Here is a 26,857-nt window from a genome sequence, read left to right on the forward strand (position 1 = left end):
AGCCCTTGTAGAAGTGGAGCAATATTCCATTTACCTAGGTATACATTTTATGCAGATTTTCACCTGGGGTGAAGGTTATAGCCCTGCAAAGAAGGTAAACATCTCCATAGGCTTTCTGGGTACAATGATGGGCACAACCCCCGGCGCCCAATGTCTTAATCAAATGCGAAATGTTTTTAATACTATGTACTAGGGGAGTAACAGTACACAAAAACCACGGTACGGTACATACCTCGTTTTAAAAAAAAATTTAAAACTTTTTCTCCTCCTGTTTTTCTGTGTTTTTCTCCCATCCCAATTTAGTTGTGCCAATTCCCCCCTCCCCTTCCTGGTCATTGCACGCATGTGCCCCCCACTGGTCGTCTAGGGAGGGTTGATAGATACTATCGCATGTCCCCTCCGATACATGCGGAGTCAGCCAGCCACTTCTTTTCACCTGCCAGCGCGGAATCTCATTGGTGAGGTGTAACGTGTGGGAGGCTCACACTACCCTCACCATCTCCCTTCCTCGCTGTGCAGGCGCCCTGACCGACCTGTAGGAGTCGCTGTTTACAACGACCAAATTACCACCCACGGCTTCCCTCCCGCTGACTCTGCCAATTGAGCCAGTATGACGGCCGGCCAAGCCGGAGGCAACGCTGACAGCCGGATTCGATACCGGTGATGAGCGCTTAGTCCGCTGCGCCACCCAGCCGCTATGGTACGTACCTCTGTTTTGAAGTCAAGGTTCGGTATGGGTTTTCGGTACAGTGGGGGAAAGTTGGGCTTTCCATGTTCCACTCAGGGGTGATGTAGTGTGCAGTAACTAATTGTACTTGTAGGGCTGTCAACGAATATTCTATATTGAAATTAATAATCGACTTGTAAAATAATTTTTTTTTAATTATAATAATTATATTAGATTGTGAAAAAAACAGCCCCCAGTGGGCGGTCGTTAGTGGTTAACATACCGTTGTATTCGTTCGGTACACTACACAGCCGTTCGGTACGGTACGGTACACACTGAAACTTGTTCGGTTCGGTACGGATACGTGTACCTTTACACCCCTACTATGTACGTTTCTCCTATGACAATAGCGGACGCTTTTATTATGAAATGCATAGCGCAGATAACTTTTATTATGAAACAGGAAACACCTCCACCAATGCCTCCGCCTCGCCAGTGCACATCAACACGCCCACCAAGGGAAGCAGATGAGATTTGGCTTCAGACCAATCAAATCGTATTTAAAAGCTAAACGTCATCATCCTTGTGTTAAAGAATTACAATACCCTGTCTTATACGGACTGCTACCTTATCATTTCATTGAACTGTACTTAACACAACACAATGATTAAATGTCCCCGATCACTGGTGGCCATGTGTAAACTCATTTACTCTCCAACTAAATTAAAGTGTGCAAAACTGTTCCGAGTTTGTGGATATGTGTGATATTATGTGCAAAAATAAATCAGCACTGTTGCCCAGCTATATTCTTGTGATTCTTGTGAAGTTAAGACTCCTGACATAACACTGCAGGCCATCAGCTAAGAAAACAGCCACACCGGGCGGCCGAGTAGCGCAGCGGACTAAGCGTCTGTCTACCACCACAGAGACAGTGGGATCGAATCCAGCTGTGGTGCTTCCGGGTTGGCCGACCGTCCATACTAACACAATTGGCAGTATTAGCGGGTGAGAAACCCGGCGAGGGTGGGTCCTGGTCGTTGTGAAACAGCGACTCCTACAGTTCGGTCGGGGCGCCTGCACAGCAAGGGAAGGATCTGGGAGAGGTAGTGTGACCTTCCACACGTTACACTCTCCCAGTGAGAGTCCACGCTGCCAGGTGACAAGAAGCGGTGGGCTGGGTACACATGTGTCGGAGGAATCATATGATAGTCTCCGCCCTCCCAGACCGACGGTAGGGGGTAGAGTGCGCAACGACCAGGAAGGGGATTGGGAATTGGCATAACGACTAACATTGGGATGGGAGAAAAACGGAAAAAGAAGGGGGAAAAAGATAATACAAAAATGTAAATAAAAAAAACAGCCACAGAAAGTAGGAATAAATAACCGAGTTACAGTATTAATTGCAGTCCTCCTAAGTGTTCCAGGAGGAATTACCTGATCAATAATCAATATCATCACTTATTCGTCAGCAGATGACTCCAGATGGTTCGTAATTTGGACATGAGCCACGTTCTACATGGACACATATGGCTGCTATGAGGGCCAGGCTTCTATTGCCTCTCAGTCTCTGACACAGATAAGGAGATGGAGGATGGAGCAGGTCGATGGAGAGAGAGAGAGAGAGAGAGAGAGAGAGAGAGAGAGAGAGAGAGAGAGAGAGAGAGAGAGAGAGAGAGAGAGAGACGTCCAAATCACATAGCTGTACCGTTATGCCGATGTAACGGAAGTCCGTGAGTAATATCCACAGTCACGATGGACTGTGTTGTGAAGTGACTGTGGCAGTAAGCGGTACTGACACATAGACACGTTATCAAGCAGTGAATTCACCTCTTGCTATAGCGTTCTGTGATGTTGCCCGTGGTGCGACCGACCCGGGTTCGAAAGAAGAAGAACGAGGCAGAATCTTCTGACCAGATGTTGTTTACTTGTATACCGGCCTCGGTGTCCGATGCCTTGACCCAATAGATGAGTCAAAACCCACGCTGCCTCGCTTCACATCAACGCTGCCTCATACATCAGTGCTAATTTGCTACGCTAACCTTCCTATTGGGTTCAGTGATAGAATTAGCATAGCAAATTGGCCCTGATGAATTGCCACTTACCAACGTGAAACATGATGGCAGTAGGGTGATTTTGGTTGAGATGGTTATGGTGCTGCCATTTACGGTTGGTCAAGTGTGACTACAACCTTGCTGTGTTCAAATTCATACTGTGTGTGTGTGTGTGTGTGTGTGTGTGTGTGTGTGTGTGTGTGTGTGTGTGTGTGTGTGTGTGTGTGTGTGTGTGTGTGTGTGTGTGTGTGTGTGTGTGTGTGTGTGTGTGTGTGTGTGTGTGTGTGTGTGTGTGTGTGTGTGTGTGTGTGTGTGTGTGTGTGTGTGTGTGTGTGCGCCTGTGTGTGCGCCTGTGTGTGCGCCTGTGTGTGCGCCTGTATGTGCGCCTGTGTGTGTATGATGTGTGTGTGTGTGTGTGTGTCCGTGCGTGTGTGTGTGTGTGTGTGTGTCCGTGCGTGTGTGTGTGTGTGTGTATGTGCAGTTTGATGAACATCATATGAGAAAGAACTTATTAAATTGAAGGTGACCTGTAATAAGGACACGTCTGCTCAAGGACTCAATAATGAACTTTTATTTCCTCTCTCCGGAAAAGTAATTGTGTTCATTAAATGGAATTAGGCCTTGTGTTGTGTTTTGTGTTGTCTGTCATTGCTGCTGAGCCATGTTTACTTGTGATTATGTCCTCCCTGCCAAAATGTCAATCTCCTAGGGCAAAACCTCTAGAGGGTGGGGAAACGTTTGTGGACCAACCGACTGAGTTATAGAGCTGCTGGTTGCAGCTAATAAATGAAAAGAAGTACAGGACCAGACTACTGGCCTGTGAGATTTCACCCCATAGTTTTCCCCATATGATTTCACCAGCTCCTCTCTCCACCGGCGTGTTACAATTATTTAGTTGATGATCAATTACGTAACAAAAAGGTAGTAACCTTCCTTTCTTTGTGTCACATTGTGGTTTTATCGACACAGTACATCTAACCAAATTATCAAAATAAAAATGATTAAAGGTGCTGGACGTGGTATTTATTTGTTAAAATAAGTGGTCTACAGTACATGTTAAAATAGCTCTACATTCCGACAACCATCACCATTACTGTTGTGTTTGGTCAGTAACATGGGTGTCCTAGTCCCTCCACTCTGCAGTAAACAGAAAATACACTTGTAAAATAAAAACTGGTTTTAAGCAAATGTGTGGGAAATAATCTACCAGTGCAGTAAGCAAAATTTTGGCTTGGCAAGATTTCTTGCATTAAGTAAAAATATCTAGGGTTCTCTCTCCTGATTGGATAAAGTGGGAAGGGATACCAGAAAATGTATTTTGTGTTTACTATAGCGGGGAGACTGGGAGACCACATAAAATACCACTTACAGCACCTTTAAAAATGGACCAAACAAAACAACGTGTCTCAATATTTTTCTGCCTTCTGTTGCACAGACCACTGAAACATTCTATATAATCCATTGTCTGTGAACTGAGAAGGTTTAGTGGCTCTTGACCTACTGTGTCAGTCCCCTACTCTCTCTCTCTCTCTCTCTCTCTCTCTCTCTCTCTCTCTCTCTCTCTCTCTTGTGTACGGTAAGGCTCCCTGAATTAGAAGGCGTTTAAAAGCTCCATTTAGAGATGACCTTTTCACAAAGCCTCACATACAGTATGGAGCCCTCTGGTCTAGAGAACCAGAGAAAGCCTCCAGAAGGTTCACAGATCCCTCAGTAAAAGGTGTGTGTGTGTGTGTGTGTGTGTGTGTGTGTGTGTGTGTGTGTGTGTGTGTGTGTGTGTGTGTGTGTGTGTGTGTGTGTGTGTGTGTGTGTGTGTGTGTGTGTGTGTGTGTGTGTGTGTGTGTGTGTGTGTGTGTGTGTGTGTGTGTGCGCGCGTGCGTGTTTGCGTGTGTGTTTGCGTGTGTGTTTGCGTGTGTTTGTGTGTGTGTGTGTGTGTGTGTGTGTGTGGTGTGCATGTGAGAGAGAGTGTTTATGCTGGTATGGACTTGGCATTAGTGTGCTTTATCTATTCTATTCCCATATTCACACCATGAAAACTGTGATTTTTGGCCTCTTTGGTTTCATTTGCATTTGGAAAGGTCATAGTCAATCATTTAAGACGAGCAGTTTGGTTAATGAATAATCATTTAGATATTGGGCTCTTATTTTGCATTTCATTGGTAATAGATTAAAATGTTATGAGTATTCTTTTGACCACAAAGGTCGAAATGATTACCATTCAGAATTGAGACAATTAGCAGAGTTTTGATCCGGGGTGAATAATACTATAACTAAACAGAAATGTACCATGTGACAGAAATGTACCATGATGTGACAGAAAGGTTTATGATGTAATAGGTGGACGTCTCTGAAACACAACCAGTGTCTGTCCTTGGTTGATTTGTGGTTGTCAACTCGTAGCACAAGGTTTGCAGTTTTATAAATGTATAAATACATTTGAATGATTGATTGCTTAGTTGGTTGGTTGATTGATTGGTCTCTCAGAATTTATATATGTATGAATGAATGAATATTGCATTTATATAGCGACACTCAAAGCGATTTACAATGTAGGGAGGAAATTGCCTCCTTCGATACCACTGTGTAGCACCCAACCTTGGGCTATGCAGGCTCAATGGCTGCCATACACTGGCAGCAGGCACACATCACACTACACAATGGCTGAAAGGCTCAGGAGACATGGATTGATATCTGACAATTAGGGAAACATTTTGTAGTGGAAAATAATAACTTTTACTTTACTCTTTTAATGAAAGGGGTTGTTCTTTAAATGGAAAGTTCAGGGTTTTTAAGATGCCTGTTTTATTGATCACTGACTAACTAATCCCCTTTTGTGCCTTTTGAGCAATTGCTAATGTAAGTGATTCTCTCTAAATGTGCTCATATCCGAGTCTGCAGAAATAGCTGCGGTATGGTTCACCTTTGGTGAACATGGCTATAGTGCTACAGAGAGATTTCTGCTTTTCACAAATGAGTTGAGGACAGCAGAAGCCATCTGCAACGCCTTAAACAGCTTCACACAATACAGCTGAGCTAAAAATAGAGTGAGGGAGACTGGGTCATCCTCATCCACTATACCGTAATGGTCACTTAATGATAGAGTAGAATCCACTGCCACATCTGGTCGAATGGATGATGAAGAACCATCACTGATGCAGTGGTGTTATGGCAGGCTATTATGTACACAGATGAATGTCTCAGTGAAACCACTAAACTGCTCCCGAAGGCTAAAGGGTGAATGAGAAAATACTCAACCTTTCAGTAGCAGAGTAGAAGATATAGTTCTGTGGAAAGATTATATGAAACCCATAAGGCATATGATTGTGTTACAATGCTGGCTACATGCGCCTTATTTACTTCACCACCATCTCCATTTTCTTAGATTGCTATGAACATATTTCATTAACACTTTCAGCGCCAGCCGTTTTATCCATCCTTGTAGTCAATGGGCCACGCTTTAAAAGATAGGGACACGTTACTATTTCCAAATCAAAGGTATATAATAGGTATTATGTTTCATCATGAATGCATCAAAAGGGGGGGGGGGGATTTTTTGATGCTCTGATCGTCAGCAACGGCATACGTTTTGGAGTACGTTACTGATTGTTGCGATCGATGTGAAATCATTGTTGGATCAAAGTAGGATTGATGTCATATAGTCCTTACCTTTACTAGGAGGTATCCCAAAAAGAATATTCCAATTGTCTGATCGCGATTTCCAGTATTGATGTCCATCGGGTCCCTGACATGAAGTGGCACAAGATATGCCTTAAGTGTGCTGAACGCGTTTCAAAGTGCTCCGATGAAGCGATTCACTTGGCTTGGTCTAAATTCTCCGCCCGGACCATATACAATGTAACACACAGTGTGAAATAAGGTTTCAAAGGTTAGGCGATACTGCCACCTAGCAGGATTCGGCCGGTATTGCACTCTCTGGGTCTCAGAATGAGTTCAAATGGTAACACCGAGGTCCATGAGACTGTATAGAATTAAAAAAATCGAACAAAAGAAAAAACGATGAAAACCATCTAAAACCCAACGGTTAGCGAGATAACCCGACTATAGTCGTGGTTGGCCGTGAATGAGTTAAGCAGATGGCCAATTGACCTATCTCAAACCCTGCCCCCTTTTCTTAGTTTTAGTTTTTAGTTTACTCAGTTTATTTCATCAGGGACAGTGCATATCAACAGTTATACATTTATAAATTAATACAAATTCAAAACTGTAAATATGCCAACCTTAGCAGGGTTGCTAGTTTTCAGTTGTAGTCCCTGGGCTAGGGTTTAAGCCAGAAAGAAACAGAAAAATAGGATCTTGATCCTCCAATCACAACTGTCGCTTCCCTCGGACAAACTAGGTCAATTCCCTTCCATTTCAAAACACGAGAACTACGGTGGTGAAAAACAACCTGAGTTGTAATGAGTCTGTAATTACATATTTCGGTTCTTGAAGTGACATTATCAGTTTATCATTATCAAGTTTTGACATTGAAGTGAATGGGCACATCTGCATCCCTGACCCCACCCCCATTGCATTAAAGTTGACCAATACGTCAGCTAAGCTTAATTATTCTGATTGTCTGATGTCTTTATATTTATGAACGCACTGTGACACTTGTGAATGTAACATCTCGACGGCACTGTAAATGAGTTTAACTACTCAGTGTATTTATCGAGTATAAATAAAGATCGAATGAAAAGTGAATACGATGAATAGTCAATAATACAGGACATTGTCCATTGTGTCTTTCTGGGGTGACCGTCCCTCACGCAGGACAGACAGGAGTCCGTTTTCACTAAAGGCTCGTCATCCGGAGACTATAGCTGAGGGTCACCCCTGTCCAGGTCAACCCATTTCTGCTGAGGGACACAGTTCCCAGGCAGCGTGCGCAGCATGCAGAGACAGAGGAGAACACCGTCACCATAGAGGAGGGAGTCACACGGGGTTCACCGTGTCCAAAAAATGAAGAAAATCCCTATTTTACCTTGGTGATCCCCGGCCACCATTTAATTACATGCGAGCGCGTCTCGTTCTGAGCCGCTGTTGTGATGATCTCAATGTCTCAAGATAAATCCCCAGGGATGTGCTCTCTGGACAGGGATGAGTTTATCGTTTGGAAAAGGAATCATAACAATGCCTGACCTGTGCTACCGGGTTAACAAGTGATTGCAGTGACTCATGAAGAGAAGAGATCACAGTGACAGTGCTGTGAAAGGGGACACAAATAAAAGGAAATGTACTAGTGGCTTGTACCTCCAAAAGATATATGGGTGGATATTTTCCCATTGGTGCTTCTGATGCTGATTGCTGTGTGGGTATGCGTTTTGATTCCTTGCCAAATGAAGACGGCGCACCTGCAGCAGACTATTGTCCCCATCGCAGGTGCAGAGAGCCGGAACCATGAATGGGATTATTAATTCTGTTACGTGGTTGAGAGAAACCCACAGGGGGAAGGCAGCAGCATACTGCCTGCAGAGGGATGGAATAATGAGCTTCTCTCTTGAAATCAGTTTCCATTGTTTAATGGCATTTTGTTTGGAGTCTGTTTGTTTACCCAGTAAACAATGCATGCTGAATGGCTTACCGCAGGACTTCTGCCAAAGTGGGGAAAAGATTTCTTATGTTGAACGGCGAATATAACGATTTGGGTCCGCAGGTCCTGTTCCAAGTGGACAAAATATGCTAAACTGTGCTCACCATGGGATTGTAGTTCCATTTTACAGGTGGAGATTTATATACAGAATTCAGTCTGCTGACACCAGTTATGTGTCTCTCTTTAAATGTGTTGCATATGGATAGATTTATTGAGCTTCGTAAGCCGCTGTATAATCGTACTATTTAAACTTGAACTAAGAGTCTTAACACTTTGAGTGCGAGCCACGAGAAACCTCGTTAGTTCATGCCATGCGTTGAGTGCCAACCGACGAGAAATCTCGTTTTTAATCGTTATTTTTATTATTATCGATTTCCATTCATTTTTCATCAATCTAGCCTCACGTTACCAGTAGGGATCTGTCTGAGCTCGAACAGGGAAAATACCGCCCCCTATCATCTCTCCGGATGGTATTGCACCCCATTGGATTGGACTGAATGAAATGGATGGGGAAAAAAGAGTCTGGAATCCACATTTTACTTGTCAGGCATGTAACCGGAGACGATCCCAGTCATTGCCCACCCTCAGAAAAGCGTGGATTATGTATTTACAGTACCCAGCGTTGGATCAATAAACGTGATAGATATTTGGAATGGCGAGCAGGAATTGGAATAATCTTTTTGGAGAACATCTGATCTGAGGTAAAGAATCTATTTTACCAGTCTTGGGATAATCAGAGCTCTTTTCACCTATATATCAGTGTGTCCAATATGAATGAATGAATGAATTAATGAACGAATGAATGAATGAATGAATGAATGAATGAATGCATTTTTATTCACACACACACACACGATACATTTTACATGCGAGTATCCTCATGTGATAACATGTCGCAAATTGTGTGCATGTGCCAGGTCTCCCAAGAAGCTATTTAAAGCTTTTGGAGGGAGCCTGAACACAGATACAAACAGAATATGAACAACAAAACAATAACAAAAAATAAAAATAAAAAATACAACGTGGGTAGGTTTACACACCTACCTACTAACTGACATATAACAGAGATACATAATACAGACAATTTTATTCCTAAGTTATAATTTTAATTAGAGATATGATTTTAGCAGTTCCTCTTTCAGTGATTTTTTAAAGGTTTTAAAGGTATTAGTCATTTTTAGATTTTCATCAAGCTTGTTCCAGATCTGTGGACCCCTGCATGCTATGCTTAGGCTAGCACAATTTAGCCTTCTCCTCTTGCCAGATATAAGATGCTTGTTTCTTGTGTTGTGGATGTGCAGTGGTTGGCAGACTGGGACAAGCTCAGACAGTCTGTGATTCATGTTGTTGACAACTTGATACATAATTGATGCGTTTTGATGAATGTTAAATTCAGCGAGCCTCAGGAGACCAAAGCGATGGAAAAGAGGCTTTGAGGGCGCTCGATACCCGGACCATGACAGCACTCGTAGTACCCTCTTTTGTAGGTTTTCTAGTTTTTTGAGATGGCTGGGGTATGTGTTGCACCATATGACGTTACAGTAATTAATGAGGGGTTCAAACAGGGTTTTGTATAAAGTGAGAAGGGCAGGCAAGGGAAGAAAATGACGTATTTTGCAGAATAAGCCAACATATTTGGACAGTTTTGTTTGTAGGTATTTTATGTGGCATTTGAAGTTGAATGACTCATCGATGATGACCCCCAGGAATTTTGTGGACGCCACTCTTGACAGCTCCTTTCCATTTATTTTTATGCACATGTGATGTGTGTGCATCCAATTTGAGTGGAAGACAATAAAGTTTGTTTTGCTGAGATTTAGTGATAACATTTGAACCAGGTGTCCACTTTTTGTAGTTCTGTATTGAGTAGATCTTGTAGCTCGAGTGGATTTTTATGTGACAGAAACAAATTAGTGTCATCAGCTAATATAACTTTGTGCAGAAGTACAGATGAGTTGACAAAGCCATTTATATAGAGAATAAATAGTAAAGGCCCTAGAATTGACCCCTGGGGGACCCCATATTTGATGTCCATTTTTATTGATTTGTGATTTTTTTATATCGACGTACTGTTGCCTACCATGTAAATAGCTACTGAACCAGTTGAGAGCCAGACCCCTTATGCCATAATGGTGTAGTTTACCAAGTAGAATGGTGAAGTCAATGGTGTCAAAAGCCTTTGATAGATCCAGGAAAACGCCCACCCCACAATCACCCTGATCAATGGCATCATGTATTTTTTCTATTAGGTCTAATATTGCCATGTTTGTAGTTCTTTTTTTCCTGAAGCCGTATTGTGAATTGGTGAGTATATCTAGCTTGGTGGTGTATTCGCTTAATCTATTGTACACAACTCTCTCATAAACTTTGGATAGAGCTGGTAATACGGATATTGGACGGTAATTATTAATACTATTTTTGTCACCTGATTTATATATGGGTATTATTCTCCCAATTTTGATGTTTTTTGGCACCACACCATGTAGTAAGGACAAATTAATACAGTGAGCGAGTGGTCTGACTATAATATTGGCTATGGCTATTAGGATTTTGCTGCATATTCCATCAGCACCGGCTGTGCGAGTGTCCTTCATCTTCATGATAATGTTGAATAGTTCATCATGGTCAGTTGGTTTCATGAAAAAAGAGTTAATATAGTTACCTGATAAATACTGTTTAAAAGACACACCCCCGGGATGGCTAATTTTATTCGCCAGGTCTTCACCAATGGATGCAAAGTAGGTATTGAATTTATCAGAGAGATCCTGCTGTGACATGTTTGCAGGGTCAGGGAGCACTGATGCTTTTTTGTCCCTGTTTAGTACTTTATTTAGAATTGTGTGTGTGTGGCTGTGAGTGTGTGTGTGCTGTGCTGATCAGGAAATAAGATAATCGATTTTTCAGCCCGCTTCTCTAGCGTGCATAAGTACACATATACTATCAATAATCTAGCGTTTATTTGAAAACGATTCATAAATAGGCAGAAAAATGACAACGTGTTTTGTGTATTCCACTAAAGAGCTATTATCACGGAATATTTTTTTTCTGGAAGTTTAAAAAAACAAGCGTTTTTCAAAATGGTATAAAACGGAAATGAACCGATTAAAAAACAATCCGTTTCGACAATGTTTATTTTTAATTTTTTTAACCTTCTCTTTCTCCTATTTTTCTCTGATTTTCTCCCCGTCCCAATTAGTCGTTGTGCCAATTCCCCCCCTCCCCTACCTGGTTGTTGTACGCATGTTCTCCCACAAGTCGGTACAAGGGTATCCTGATGTCGAACGCACGCTTCCTCCGAGACGTGCGCCGTCAAGCCAGTGACGCTCTTTTCACTTGGCAGCGAGGACTCTCATTGGTGAAGTGTAACGCGTGGGAGGGCATGCTATCTCCACCAAGTCCTGCCCCGCTTAGCAAGCGCAGAGACCTGACCTGTAGGCGTCGCTGTCCACAACGGCAGATTCCCACCCGCCAACTTTCCCACCCCCTAATACTGCCAATTGTATTAGTATGAACGGCCAGCCAAGCTGGTAGCAACACCGAGAGCTGGGCTCGAACCCAGCGTCTCCTGCGTTGGTGATGAGCGCAATCTCTGCTACGCTACCTGACCGCCCCACCGTTTCGACAATGTTGACTGCAAACAAGTCATTGATAAGTGACGGGCGTATTAGACACATAGCCATAATTTAAGATATAGTTTATGCGTTCGCAAATATGATCGCCCTCCATTGACTACAGCGTTGGCACTCAAGCGCTATTTTTGGCTCCCCCTGCTGGCACGGAAAGTGTTAACAATGCCTCTTGGACCTCTTCATTTGCTGCAATAGACCACTGCACTTCCACGTTACATTGAAATCGGGGAGGAGAGGGCGGGGGGAGCAAATTAATTAATGTGGATGAGAGTCGTGATGTAAGGTTGCAGCTACGGCTGTGGAGGTGCTAGAGACATGATCGAATAGACTTTTATGCGCCTGAGTTTCCTGAACACGGCGCGACCCATTCCTAATCGATCAGAACTAAATCGGCCGAGATCAAGTCCCTTTTCCAGCACCTACTCCCCATACACATGCGCAGATTGTCAACGGAGTCTGGACGACGCGAGATGACGCACGAATGAGTGTGGACTGTTCCATCAGAGGGGGGAGCTTCGGTGGCCAATGTCCTTTCAGCCGAACAGGATAATGAAAAAATTATCCCACTTATGGCAACATCTACAATTACCTCATTGAGTCTTCAGGTAGACTAATGCTTATATTTAAGTGCAGTGGTCTGTAGCCACTCACACTACCACCAAAGCTCCCCCCTCTGATGGAACAGTCCACATTCATTCGTGCGTCATCTCGCGTCGTCCAGACTCCGTTGACAACCTGTGCATGTGTATGGGGAGTAGGTGCTTGAAAAGGGACTTGATCTCGGCCGATTTAGTTCTGATCGATTAGGAATGGGTTGCGCCGTGTTCAGGAGACTCAGGCGCATAAAAGTCGATCATGTCTCTAGCACCCCCACAGCCTTATCTGCAACCACTTACATCACGGCTCTCATCCACATTCATTCATATGCTCCCCCCGCTATCTCCTACCCGATTTCGGAATCCCGGAAGTGTTGCGGTGGTCTATGGCCGCAACAGCACTGCAGTGCTGAGAATGGTCGTCCTGACAACACTAGTGAATGTAAGTACACTGCAAAAATAGATGCGTTAAAACTGACACAATGTGTCGTCCCTGAGTGCAGCCTCTCGCAACGCTTGTTAACGCGTGTCAACGTGTAATTTTTTTTAACATGAGTAGAATTTGACATGTGTAGAAGGACATGTGTAGAATTTTAAAGGGGAACTACGCCCAATTTTCAGAATTCATGCATGTTATTTCTCTGGTCCAAAAATATTAATGAGAATCAACAACAACAAATCTCAAAACTAGAGTTATAAAAGTCACATTGTCTATGATCCCTGATTGATGTATGATGGAGAGGCAAATCTGAATGGCTTGATGAAGCACGTGTTTTCTGACTGGCTAGTCTTATTTCACAGTTTGTGTGTTAGTAGGCTCATTTGAGACCCAAATGTGCACAGTTTTTCACAATAATGTGACCTTTAACACATTGTGCGCCATAAACGGCGTAAGTCGTTATTGCCCGCCATGCGTTGAACGCCAACAACGGCGTAAATCGTTTTTGGTATCAATATTTCATTTTTTCGCCATGGCCTTCATAATTCATCCAGCCTCCCTCCGGACTGCAGCGGCACCCTGTCTGAGATTGCAACTACGGATGCACCGATATGAAAATTTGCCACCGATACCGATACCGATTGTTCAACTAACACAATCGGCCGATACCGATACCGATATTTGTGGCAAATTCTTTTTTTTAAATATATATATATTTTTTTTTTTGTAATATTTCTTTTTTTTGTAATATTTTATTTTTATTTTTATGAAACTACTGTATATTTGTGTTACAAATTGTGCTCACCGATATGAACATAAGCCTCTTTACTTACTTAAAAAAAGGAAACATCAAGAAATAGCACTATCTCTCTCCCAGTATGGTCTGCCGGGCTGCAGCTAGATACTAGTTCTCCCAGTATGGTCTACCGGGCTGCAGCTGGATACTATTGTCTCAACCAGAGCTCTCAACCAATGACATTTTTATTGACAGTCGATTCTGCCAATTACGTCACACACCGCTTGCACCCGCCTCTTCTGTTACCACCAATCGGCAAGCGCGTATAAATGTTTTACTTCCGCTTTTGTCCGCCATTGATTTTGACGAGAGGTTTTCTACAACAACAACAATGGCGGCGCGGCCGACGTTTAGCTTTTAGCTCCGCAGGATGACTTAAACGAGGCATAATGATTTTACTGCAACGAATGTTATAATAAAACAAAGCCTTTCTATACATGTGTCTGATTGAAAACTTTATTAACAGATTGCAGAATGGGTAAAACTCAGGGCTCTATGAGCAACGGAAGGAACTGAGCTAGTATGAACGTGTAATGCTTGCTACGTTCGGGGTAAATAATATGCTGATGTTATTGAACATGTAACACTAACTATATAACGTTAATGCCACAAAACGAATGCCTTGTTAATCATAAGTAGTAACTTTGATGCAGTAGCTTGTGTGTGTGTGTGTGTGTGTGTGGGGGACTGGGGACGGCATTGTGCAGGTCGCGAGTGAACTTTTTTTTGTCTTTTGACGCTACACAAATTGATGGATATTTATCGGCTACTGCCATCGGCACATTCGAGCTTATCGGCCGATAGGCCGATTGCAGTCAACAAGGCACTTATCGGCCGATACCGATACCCGACCGATACATCGGTGCACCCCTAATTGCAACGCCTCAATACCGCCGCCTGGTGGATGGTCGGGTGAGTTACACTCACGTCAAACCGGAAGTGGCGATCGGTGCATCGAGGAAATCCCTCCGGCAGTCATATCTTGTTACGTGGGTCCAGACAAACACTCGAGTGCATTTGGATCGCTTTCGAAACGCAATAATCGATATGATTTCAGCGTTTATTGCGCCATACAAACCGGAAATGGATCTAGGAGATCGGCGTCAAATAATTGGGATCTTTTTCCTCCAGTCTCATCGGCGAACGGTAAGAGGACACTAACATTATTTTCAGCCCGATTGTCCATTTCCTTGTTTGCAATCAGTCTGATCAATATATCAACCCATACTAAATAAAGCCGTTACTGACGATCAAGGAATTATAAACAACCCCCCCCCCCCCTTTCCTTCACGCATGATGAAGCATAATGTATACCGATCATATACATTTGAATTTTTTAATATAGCGTGTATAGGAAAGAAACGCCAATCGATAATCTATCATATGTGTCAGGGCCTATAACTAGCGTTTTTGGAATTACAACAGAAAAGCTTAAAAACATACTTATATTCTCGAAGGTATTAACACAACAATGTATGGATGAAAAAATATAACGTTCCCACATCCGGAACGATAGATAATCGATGTTGAATGGGCCATAGTAATGTCAATATACCTATAATATTTAAAAAGTTATAGCCCTGCAAAGAAGGTAAACATCTCCATAGGGTTACAGTGCTGGCAGACTGGGTATAATGATGGGCACAATGCCCGGCGCCCAATGTGTTAAAGGAACACGGCAACATTATTGGAAATGCATCCAAATGCATGCTTCTCCACAGTCAGACAAGAAAATAGATACTAATTCCCTCTCTGTGCATTCAGTAGAAAGCTATCCGACTGCCTGCCTAAAACATGTACTTTTAACATGCTCCCCTGATCAATGCCTTTGGAAGAAGAGCAACACCTGAGCTCAAAGGTATGAAAGGGACAATGGGCCTCATTCACGAAGCGATATAAGAACAGATGTCCTCTTATTTTGTTCTTAACTAGCATTTTTTTCTTATTTTGTTCTTACCTGGGATTCAGCAATGTTTTCTTATTTTTCTCTTAACAGACAGTTAAGAGAAAATATAAGAGAAATATAAGGGAAAGTTAAGAGAGTATTGGTGAATGAGGTCCAATGTTATTCAGGCCATCTTATTATACTGCATGAGGCTCTGGGAGTACAACGTTTCAAGTTCAAGTTTCAAGTTTCTTTATTAGTTGTCATACAGAAATGGGATGAGGTAGCTTGTGGTGCCACCTTGTGGTGGTAAGGTAAGGTGCAAGGCTTGGCTATGTGCAATGAGTTGCCAATAATATAATATATAAATATAAAGTGTGTTAGTGTCTAAAGTGTGTAAAGTGAGTGCTACAGTGAGTTGTCCATTTAAAGTGGGTGTGTACGTGTGGGTGTGTGTGCTGTGAGTGTGTTTGATGGTTTGTTACATAGTGTTAATTGTCATTGAGCATCCTGATGGCCTGGGGATAGAAGCTCTTTCTGAGTCTCTCTGTGCTTGCCATGAGACTCCGGTATCGCTTGCCTGACCGCAGCAGTTCAAAGAGGCAGTTGTTTGGGTGGCTAGAGTCTTTTATTATTCCCTTGGCCTTATTCTTACAACGCTTGTTTTTTTTTATCTACTTTTTCTCCCATTTTCTATTTTTCTCCCATCCCAATTTCGTATCGTCCAATTCTACCCTCCCCTGTCTCGAACGTTGTTAGGCCATGCCTCCCACAAGCCGGCTGCAATGTGGACTAAGCCTTACATCACGTGTCCCCTCCGGTACTCGAGGAAGCAGCAGTCGCATCTTTTCACCTGCACAGCGCAATCTCTCAGCGTCAGGGGTCTGCGTTTGGAGGGCACGCCGCCCCCATCGCTTCCTGATTCTGCTGTGCAGGCGCACCAACCGACCTGTAGGAGTCGCTGTCCACAACGTCCGATTCCCACCCATCAGCTTCCCACCCCCTAATACTGCCAATTGTATTAATCTGAACGACCAGCCAAGCTGATAGCAATGCGGAGAGCTGGGTTCGAACCCAGCGTCTCCTGCATTGGTGGTGAGCACCTTACCCACTGCACCACCTAGCCGCCCTTTCTTAGGTCGCTTTCACACAGGGGCTGTTTGGTCCGGACTTTCGGACCAGAATTCGATAGTCCGGTTTTTCGGGTTTGTGTGAATGCGTGTCGAACTCGGTTCGCGGACCAAACAGGCGAACTCTGGTCCGCCTGAAAACGTCGGTCTCGGTTCGGCTTCATCGAACCAAATGTGAACCAAATATAGGAAGTGATTATTATTACCACTGCTCGCAGCATTCATTCACTGCAAAACAAGCACACTGCATCTATCTCTCTATCTCTCTATCTCTCTATCTATCTATCCATCTATATATCTGTGCATCTTGGGAAGAAGGAAGAAAAAACGCGGCTTATTATATTATTAATAAAACAGCTGCTTGTGGGCACTCATAAAAACACCATGGTCTACAAGTTGTTTAGCGAGAGGATGGTGGTAATGTGCTTCAATAGAACAATGGATCAATGCCATGTCAAAACTCGCCTCCGCTGACCACGGCTCGCAGACAGTCCACACACAGACACACACACGCGCGCGCGCGCGCACACACGGGCTCGCAGCCACACACACATTTCCACTGTCCAATAGACAAGCGCCCTTTTCGACCGCGTGACATTGTTCAGAAGGACTCGGTCCGCCTCATAGATTTCTATGTGAACGCAGGCGAACCAAATGAAGAATGCAACAATGTTGCAACTTCACCCCCAGAACCGCACAGAGTCCACCAAAACTATATGTGAAAGCGACCTTACAACGCTTGTTGTAAATGTCTTGGAGAGTGGGAAGCCCAGCTACTAGGACAGAGAGGCTTAGGCTCAGCTTCTTCCCCCAGGCCATCAGAGCCTTGAACAATGAACATTGAGTGCCACAGAACACTGAACTATCCACACACAAGCACACATGAGCACACACACGACACGCACGCTGTGCACGCTCACACACTAGCAGCCACTTTAACACTTTAACATGAGCGGGCACACACTCATGCCGCACACACCCACTTATGGCCAAAAGGAAAGGCCACTTTAAATTAGTATAACAACAGTAACAGTGTATTGCACTACCAAAGCTACCTAACATGTCCTATATGCTCTGTAAATAACTATGTACAGATACCGAGATGTCACACCATGTTACCTGTTACCTGTTTATTGCACAATGTTGTTTTTATTGGATTCTATTATATGTTGTACCACTGTATTGCACATCGTTGCGGGCAAGACCACCCGCATTTCATTGTATACTTGTATGCCGTGACAAATAAAACTCTTGACTTGACTTGACTTAAACTGAAGGAAAGACTATTAGGAACTGTAGTCAAAATAAAGAATAAATCTCATTATTGTAAAAACAATCAAAGCATGGCAAAGTATTTGTAGCTGGTAAACTAGTAAATAACTCATGCTCTATTTTCTGTTCAAGGAGAGAGAACTGTAAAACTTCCATATAAGGGAACGAAATGCTTAAGATAGTTCCTAGATGTAAATAGTATCATGTCCCTTTAAAGATCCAAAATGGCCGAAACAACTCACAGGTCACCTTGAAAGATGATTTCTCAGAGTAAAAATGGCCGAGATCACGTTAAGCCAATAGAAAACAGTGACGCCCCTAGCTATCGTCACCAGAACGACGCGGGAAAAAGGGGCAGAGATTTGTCTTTATCTACAGACGCTGGGGAGAAAACAGGATCGCAGCAGGATCCAGAGAGAGAAGAAAAACGAGCGCTCCACTCTGAGCGAGAGGATCCTGAGACCAGAGTTGCCGTGGCAACCAGCAACAAACAAAGGACGGGCCTCGTGTTGCCGAGACGACCTGAGACAACAAAAACCGGAGAAGACGTTCTGAGCGGCACCAGCCGATCAGACATGGACCGACAGCCAACCCGAAGAAGATGATTTTAGATATAGAAAGTAAATCCAGTACTTGTTTGATTCATTTAGTTTGTGTTTATTGGAATGGAATAAACACAGCGGCTTTATTCAAAACATCTCGTCCGTGCTTCCTTCCTGCAACCGAACCAAATTGAAATACAACTAACGCAGAGATGAAGGGTAATTCCACTATACGATCAAGAGATACGATAGACATTTATGAATGATTACTTCAGTCCTCCTCACCTCATGTTCTGTTATCCTGAACACTGAGTCTCCATTGGCAGTGCCCCCCCCCCTACATTGCAGTGGTTTGTTGTAGGCTGATGTTGTTATTCACAGTGAGCTGTGGTGTTCCACAAGGAAGCATACTAGGACTACTACTGTTCCTAATTTATGCAAATGTCATGTCGTCAGCTTGTGACTGCAACTTGTTCATGTTCACAGACGACTCATCCCTGCTGGTCTCTGACAAGAACAAGTTACAGGTTGAAAAAACTCTCAGCTCAGAACTCGGCAGAATCTGCACCTGGCTTGCTGATAACAAACTATCATTACACCTGGGTAAAACAGGGTCCATTCTCTTCGGATCAAATAACAAACTCAGCAAGACCGATGGCTTCTCAGTTACAGTGGGTGACAATATTGTCGCAAGGAAAGATGAAAATACATACCTAGGTTCCATCCTAGAGGCAAATCTTTCCTGTGACAAAATGGCATCCAAGGTAATAAAAAAAGTCAACCAACAAACTCGATTCTTGTACCGGATTTCCTCTCTGGTAAACAAGAATACCCTGAAGACTCTGGCAGGAGCACTCATTCAAGGGTACTACGACTATGCTTGCACCTCATGGTACCAAAGCACCTCAAAGGCGCTAAAAACTAAATTACAAAAATCTCAAAACAAACTGGTCAGACTACTACTTGACCTCACTCCTAGAACCCACCTCACCCCTGCCCACTTTGACAACCTAGGATGGCTTAGAGTAGACGACAGACAAATGTATACTCTCTTTTCTAAACTCTTTTTGTATCACAAACAGTACTGTATTTGCAAATCTGGTATGTCATAAATGTATAGATGTAGCAGTATATCTATCTGGTCGTGTATGTCATATATATGTTATGATGAATTGAAAATGGGGGACCCTGATGTAAACAAGACAAAAGTCTTTCTCTGGTCTGCATCCCCTTAACAATTGTATGTATTGAGCTGTACTGTACTGTACCCATTCTGCAATCTGTTAATAAAGTTTTCAATCAATCAATCACAGCCTCAAACATCGCATAGAAGGTATTGAGATCATTTGCCAATGAGATGTCACTGTTCAGCTTGAGGGAGGTGCCTTTGTAGTCTGTCATCGTTCTGAGGCCCTGCCACATACCTCTAGAGTCAGCCTGTTCATACTGAAGTTCAACTTTATCCCTGTAGCGCCATTTTGCCTCTATTACTGGGGTCGGTCATGTCCCTGTTGGATGATCAGGCAAAAGCGGATGTAACACTAGTATCATCTCTACTGCTTGGCTGTCGACCTGCAAGCAGCCCTCTTTCTCTCTGTGCAGCTGTGACCACCACCACCACCACAGACAACTAATTACAGCCAAGCCCCCAAAGCAACACGTCCATGTTCCAAATAACTAGCCCAACTACAGTGAAAGGAGAGGGAAGAAGAGATGATGGTCTTTTTCTTTTCTTCTTGTTTTATTTAAAAGAAAAAGCTCTTTTGGCTGTAGATGTACCAGCCCTGTGTCCTTTTCAATGCACAGTAACCACAATATGCTACCGCAGAGGGCAATCATCACCCAACTCTACTGGCAGTAATTGGGAGGATGAGGCAGAGAAGGAAGGAGAGAGGAGACTTAATTATAAATGAGCAACGACACAAACATCTGCTATTTCCCCGTTGGTTTTCCTGGCAATGCCAAAAACCGTCCGGGAGCTATTCCTGCCCCTCGCCTCCTCAAACGACACCCACCTGGTCCACCCTCAGCTCCCTCAGCTGTTTACCAGCGTGGTCCCAAAACGCACAGCTCTCCGGAACCAACGTAAACAAGGAGGTGTGTCGGTTCAATGAGGATTACGTTCTGATTCTTTAGGTAAAGATTCTTTGGGCAACTCTCTTAGGCAAATATTCAATCTTAGATTTAGACCACACTTTGATATAATTACTTTTGATACAAAGTCATACTTTTTTTTGTTTTTACAACCTTTACAGTGTAAATGGGCATATAACTCACAAATGGGTCAATGAATTGATATAATAGTATACCACAGAAGACCCAGGTGGGGTCAGAGGTAACCTAGAATCATAAGATGGTTGAGTGTCGCCATGGAGATGTTCAAAAATGTCTTCTCCTTTACCACTGGGAGACACATGGCATTGTAGGAATTAGCAGTCTCCCAGTACTGAATAACTTCCATGAGAACATTGGGTGTCTGTGTTTATTCTTTTTTGTAAGGTCATCGTCAAGATGTTATGATGTTGAGCACACAGTTTTCACATGTTGAGTAATATCAAATCAAAGTATATGTATTCATCTGTTCAACATAAGTTCCTCTTCATTCTTTTTTTTGTTGTTGTTATTTTCAAATAATAATCAGTCATTTTAGTTTAATTAGGATTTTTTCTTCAAGGTACTCCACCATCTCTGGTTGAAAGGTGTAACTTGTATTTGTTGATTTTTAAAGCCCTTATTGGTAAACTTCCCTCTTACATCACAGCACTGTTGGAATGGAATCTTGGAACCTATTATATACGTTCAAATGACTGGTTGGTTCTTAGGGTTCCTCCAGTTTACTCTGAACTAGGAAAAAACACTTGGAATGACACTGAAGCTGAAGGTTCTTCCTTCTTTTGCTGCATTTAAAAGTATTATCTCTGACCACTGTGTCGATATTAAACTGTCTTAGCTGATGTTTTATTGTCTATTGTTATTTATTGTGCCTATATGTATGAATTGCTGATAAACTATGTCTTGTTTTCTAAGCTCATCGGCTCTGCAAATGAGGGTATAACCCAGTGGCGGCTGCTGATAATTATTCTATGTGGGGCGGGCGTGATGAAGGGGGGGGGGGGGGGGGGGGGGCCTTTTATTATCGCGACCAGTGGCGGCTGGTCCATAGAGGGCGCTAGGGCGCCGCCCCCCCTGGTGGAAAGAAGAAGAAGAAAGAATTGTTTGTGCGTCCTATTCACCCCCCCCCCCCCCCTGGCCCCCTCCCCTCTCTTTTCTCGGGCGCTGGAAAGGGTGAAAGAGTTAACCCTTTGTCGTGTGACAGTGAAAGGGTGAACCTTTTGTATTGTCGCAGTGAAAGGGTTAAACATTTGGTAGTGTGGCATTGAAAGGGTTAACGATGTGTGCTCTTCCATCACGCCGACTTACCTGAAAAACTCCATGAAGGAGAATCCATAGCCGTGTTGTTCGGCGATCCCTGCACATACGACGTTGGCCGACGCGCCTATCAACGTGCCGTTTCCTTAACAGAAAACAGAGAGACAAACGCTGTGTCAGAAACTGTTTCTCCCATCTCTTGTTTAACTGTAATAAGGTTATATTTCACCAATTTGTTTGCACGTTTATCACCATGTATCCAAAACCCAATTTGAAATGATGATTTGTGTGTTGCTCTTCTATGAACAAATATTATATATTTGTACATTTGTGTTTGCTACTTCTACTACTACTTTATATATTTGTATTATTAAAATTATTATTATTATAATAATTAAAAAGAAAAAATGTAATAGTAGTGGTGTTGGTGATGATAATGATGATGATGATGATGATGATGATGATGATGATGATGATGATGGTGATTATGATGATGATGATATATTACAAATACAATTGATTTTAAGTAAACTTTTCATGCCCTGTTATGCTTTCTGCTAATTTAATCTTCGTGAAAGTGCGATCACTCCGCTCAGTAAAAAAGAAAATGCATGGTCATCATTCTGAGCAGCAGAGATTAGAACAGTGTGATTAAGGTATTAAACACCGGCAGCAAAACCACCGCTAATTTAAGAGTGGGATTTAGTTGATTTCCAGAGGGTTTGCAATTATCAAAGACTTCATTAAAAAGATAATACGTCACTCACATTTCCTTTAGGTCTTTAGCATGCTGCTGTCAGTATTAGTTCATCTGTTAATATATCTAAATTAAAGGTGCTATAGATAAAAAATGTATGTAGACTAATCTTTAAAAGAATACACCCACAGAGCTTTTAGAAAGATGCGTAATAAAAGTATTGTTGTTATTTACATGTTATGTGCATGTTGCGTGCATGTATCCCCTCACTACTTCCCATTTCCACATGTGGAATGCACCTGATTGGATAAACATGCTGCTAGTTGAGAGGTCCCCGTTTCTCTGCTCCCGTTTTCAAAAAGAAGATGGCGGCTTGTTGTTTCCTTCTAAAATATGTTACTGACGACTAGTATAAACTAGTTTGTATAAACTAGTTTGACAGTTTGATCTGAACTTCGATGGTACAGCGAACGATAATTACAATAATTATCGTACCCTATGTAATCCTATGTAAGCACACTATTGTTTTGGTCCGACATGCTGGTGCTCCAGTGCGACATCTAGTGGCTGAATGTTATCTATAGGACCTTTAAATTAAGCTATACTGTACTTTATTATTCCCTGCATTTGACCCATCCTAATACCAGTTTGACCGAGTAACAACCAGTTGTGTTGCCAGTACCTTGGTCAAGGGCAACGGCAGGAGTATGTATCTAGGTAACAATCACCTTGTTTACTTGCTGAAAAGTACCCTTTATATCAACCTACACTCTTTGAAAGTTGTATTAATGCCGAGTATTGCAAGCCTAGCCTCCTAAATCAACACTTTCTCTGTGAGGGCATCCTCTAGCTGATAAGGACCTGTCACAGTGCAGGTGATTACACTGAAATACCATGGCAACTCTATTTTTTAGGTCTCCTTCCCACCCAAATAGAGCCGCTCTGCGCTCTAGAGACCCGTCGGTATGGAGTGTGGTAGATCTGGAAGAAGGCAAGGCCCTTGAGCAGCTTTCACACAGTCACCTGGAGCTAAATGATGTCTCCTCCTGGTAGAGGCTTATCCATAAAGATCCACCTTTGCTGCTTTAGACAATAATATATGTCATATACTGTATGATACAAGTTATGTGTTTGGCCCTCCAAACAATGACAAAAACATACTCTTTCTGACACTCTCTTGTTGGATATTGAGGCCTTGGTGAGGGTGAGAGAAGAGGACTGATGAGCACAGTGACTTACCCCCGAGACAGGCTCCCATGGCCAAAGCGTAGATGAGAGGTTTTACTGGCAGGTTAACATCTTCGTCCCGACTCAGGTTGATGAGTACTGGGATCTGTGATAGCGCACACAGAAAGAATACAGTATATCAGCTCACAGGAGGCTACCGGACACATGGGTTTGAATATAGGAAGAGCATTTTAAATATGCACACATCTGTAATGTACGAGTGTTTACATTTAGTTGACCCCTAACAGTAGGTCCCTTACAGTATCTTAAAGGTAGCTTAGTACTAGTGATGGAATCCACCTTGTGCCATTTGCATATGCTTTGCTCTAATACCAAAATGGCTAACAGCTTCCCCACAGTAACTCCATAAGCTACATAGCACACACCCCCAGCTACTATTTGTGTAGTTAAAGATTTTATATTATTATTAGTATTATTATTATATTGTATTCTGCAATGTGAAATCTTATTTAGAATAGAATTGGCACAAGGTGTATCCTGCCACTACTGTTCAAATAGCCAATTTGAAGGTGAGAGAGCCATTGTGAAAATAAATAAATAAATACAAAATAAAAGATGACTTGTTCATTCAAATAATTTCTACATTAGTATGATTGAAGTTTCCATGCAACTAACAAGCAAGGCATTCCTGTTTGGTTTGATCACACCAAACTACTGTGTTACATAATGTGAGATTCAGTCCCTGGTGTCTCTCTCTTCTGGAATTTTATAAATAAGATCAGTCTTGAGGTGGGTGGACTGAGTCATAATCCAGTGCTTCTGTGATATGCTGTTCCCACAAATCAGTACATTCAGCCATGCACTGAAAATGCTGCAAGGCCCACAGCTGCGAAGTGGTTTAAATTGTGAACTATTGTTTGTCCAAAGGGTATACACTCAAGAATGGTTAACACAATATGTGAGTTTATTGCTTGTGATGTTTTTGTGAGTAAGGGTAAACTTGGGGTCAATTTAAATCCAATTTGAAGGAGTCTCAAATTGGTCTAAAACTCTATTGTGGGAGTAATTAATTTAAATCTAAGTCATTCCCCTTTAGACTTTCTTGACTAGATAGGGGACCCCCATTCTAGTCTTCTAAGGATCTCACATAATGTTATTTCACAATTTTCAAAGTTCATTAGTTATTTTAAGAATCTGCCAATAAACAGAAGCACACAGAAACTGCTTTAAAGCTCCAATCAATGATTTTCCTTTGGCCGTATAAATGTGCGTTACATTCACACATTCTTGAATAGGTTGATCTGTCAATGGAAAATACGCTATTTGGAACTCTCCTTTGGAATAAGTTATAGGTTTGTTTTATTCCAATGTTTATAAATATTACCAATGCATACAAACCTTTTTACAAAATACAAATACAAAACACACAAAAAAGTCACAGAAAATATACAAAATAACTCAACTAGAGAACGAAAACATGTCTCAATTCTTATTTCTTATTAAATAGAAAGGCTACATACCGTAGTCATTTCTCATGCTGTGTAGTGACACAGCAATTAATGAATGCCACTTGTACAGATTTAACAGGATACAATATAGTCTCTATAGGCTTTACCGCAGTCAACAAGCTTCTATATGCCTGCAGCTGGTTTCTTTATGATGATGTTGTATTCTCTGTTTGAAGCATTGACTTTTAATTTGCTGCCTTGTATTGACCTTTAAGGTGGTAGCTTGCTTTGTAAGCAAGATCCAGCTAAGGTTAACATTTTCTGTCTAACAGAATCCAATATGAGGCTGCAGCTAGTCCAATAATGTGGATTATGAGCATTTCAGTGTTGTCTTCACGTCTAAAGCGGTCAGAGGCGGCCGGTTGTAATGTGGATGCCTTCCAGCCAGTACTGTCCTGTCTTTGGCAACACTGAGTAGCCTATCGAACCGCCAACCAACTAGCATTAGCGCAGTTAGCTAACGTTAACAAGCTAGATCCCAGCGATAAGGCAGTCCTTCCATCAGCATTGATATTTATATGTTTCCCCCCTCAACATGCTTGATTATGTGTGGTCCATGTTCAAACTATTGAGAGGCTAGGGCAATGGTATGGTGTTACATTTACATTTACATGTTGTCATTTAGCTGACGCTTCTATCCAAAGTGACTTACAAGTTCTGTAAGTCCGCAGGATGGGTACAACTCTTTCAGCTGAGTAACAATGTTCATAAAAGTGTTGAAACTTGAGTGCTGCAGTGTTGAGTGCATGGTAGTAGAGATATGTTAGTATAGGAGCGTGCATGGTAGTAGAAGACAGTAAGAAGGTCAGTGTTTTTCTTCTTTTCATTTCAGATATTGAATTATGGGGCGGCCGGGTAGCACAGCGGACTAAGCGCCTGTCTACCACCGCAGAGACACTGGTATCGAATCCGGCTGTCAGCGGTGCCTCCGGCTTGGCCGGCCGTCATACTGACACAATTGCCGGTGTCAGCGGGAGGGAAGCCGGTGGGTGGTAATCTGGTCATTGTAAACAGCGACTCCTACAGGTCGGTCAGGGCGCCTGCACAGCGAGGGAGGGAAATGGTGAAGGTAGTGTGACCTCCCACGCGTTACACTTCACCAATGAGAGTCCGCGCTGTCAGGTGAAAAAGAGGCTGCTGGCTGTCTCCTATGTATCGGAGGAAGCATGTGATAGACTTCAGGGCTCCCTAGACCGACCAGTGGGGGGCACATGCACGCAACGACCAGGAAGGGGAGGGGGGAATTGGCATAACGTCTAAATTGGGATGGGAGGAAAATACAGAAAAAACAGGAGGAGAAAAAGTGGATCAAAAAATATATATTCAATTTTTTTATTTTTTTTTTATTACACTAACACATAATTACTAAGACAGGAGGGTAATGGCCTCCACATTACAGCCACGGAAGAACAGCGCTCTGTTCACATTGCATTGTGGACTCCTCACATGACCCACGTCACAGCAGCTTTAACTCTAACAGTAGAAAAGGTTAGAGATT

General features: G+C 42.7%; 1 protein-coding gene across 1 annotated transcript in view; it reads right to left on the reverse strand.

Moving 5' to 3' along the window:
• Window positions 1-26,857, reverse strand: part of oca2 (oculocutaneous albinism II) — a gene marked incomplete at its 5' end in the record, with an annotated part of 177,527 nt that overhangs the window by 18,674 nt on the left and 131,996 nt on the right. The window contains 2 exons of the mRNA XM_084308397.1: window positions 22,018-22,111; window positions 23,903-23,996. Of these exons, the coding sequence (XP_084164523.1) occupies window positions 22,018-22,111; window positions 23,903-23,996 (188 nt within the window). The remainder of the gene's footprint in view (window positions 1-22,017; window positions 22,112-23,902; window positions 23,997-26,857) is intronic.

This window comes from Notolepis coatsorum (genome assembly GCF_963971535.1).
Source record: "Notolepis coatsorum genome assembly, chromosome: 2".
Taxonomy (NCBI): domain Eukaryota; kingdom Metazoa; phylum Chordata; class Actinopteri; order Aulopiformes; family Paralepididae; genus Notolepis; species Notolepis coatsorum.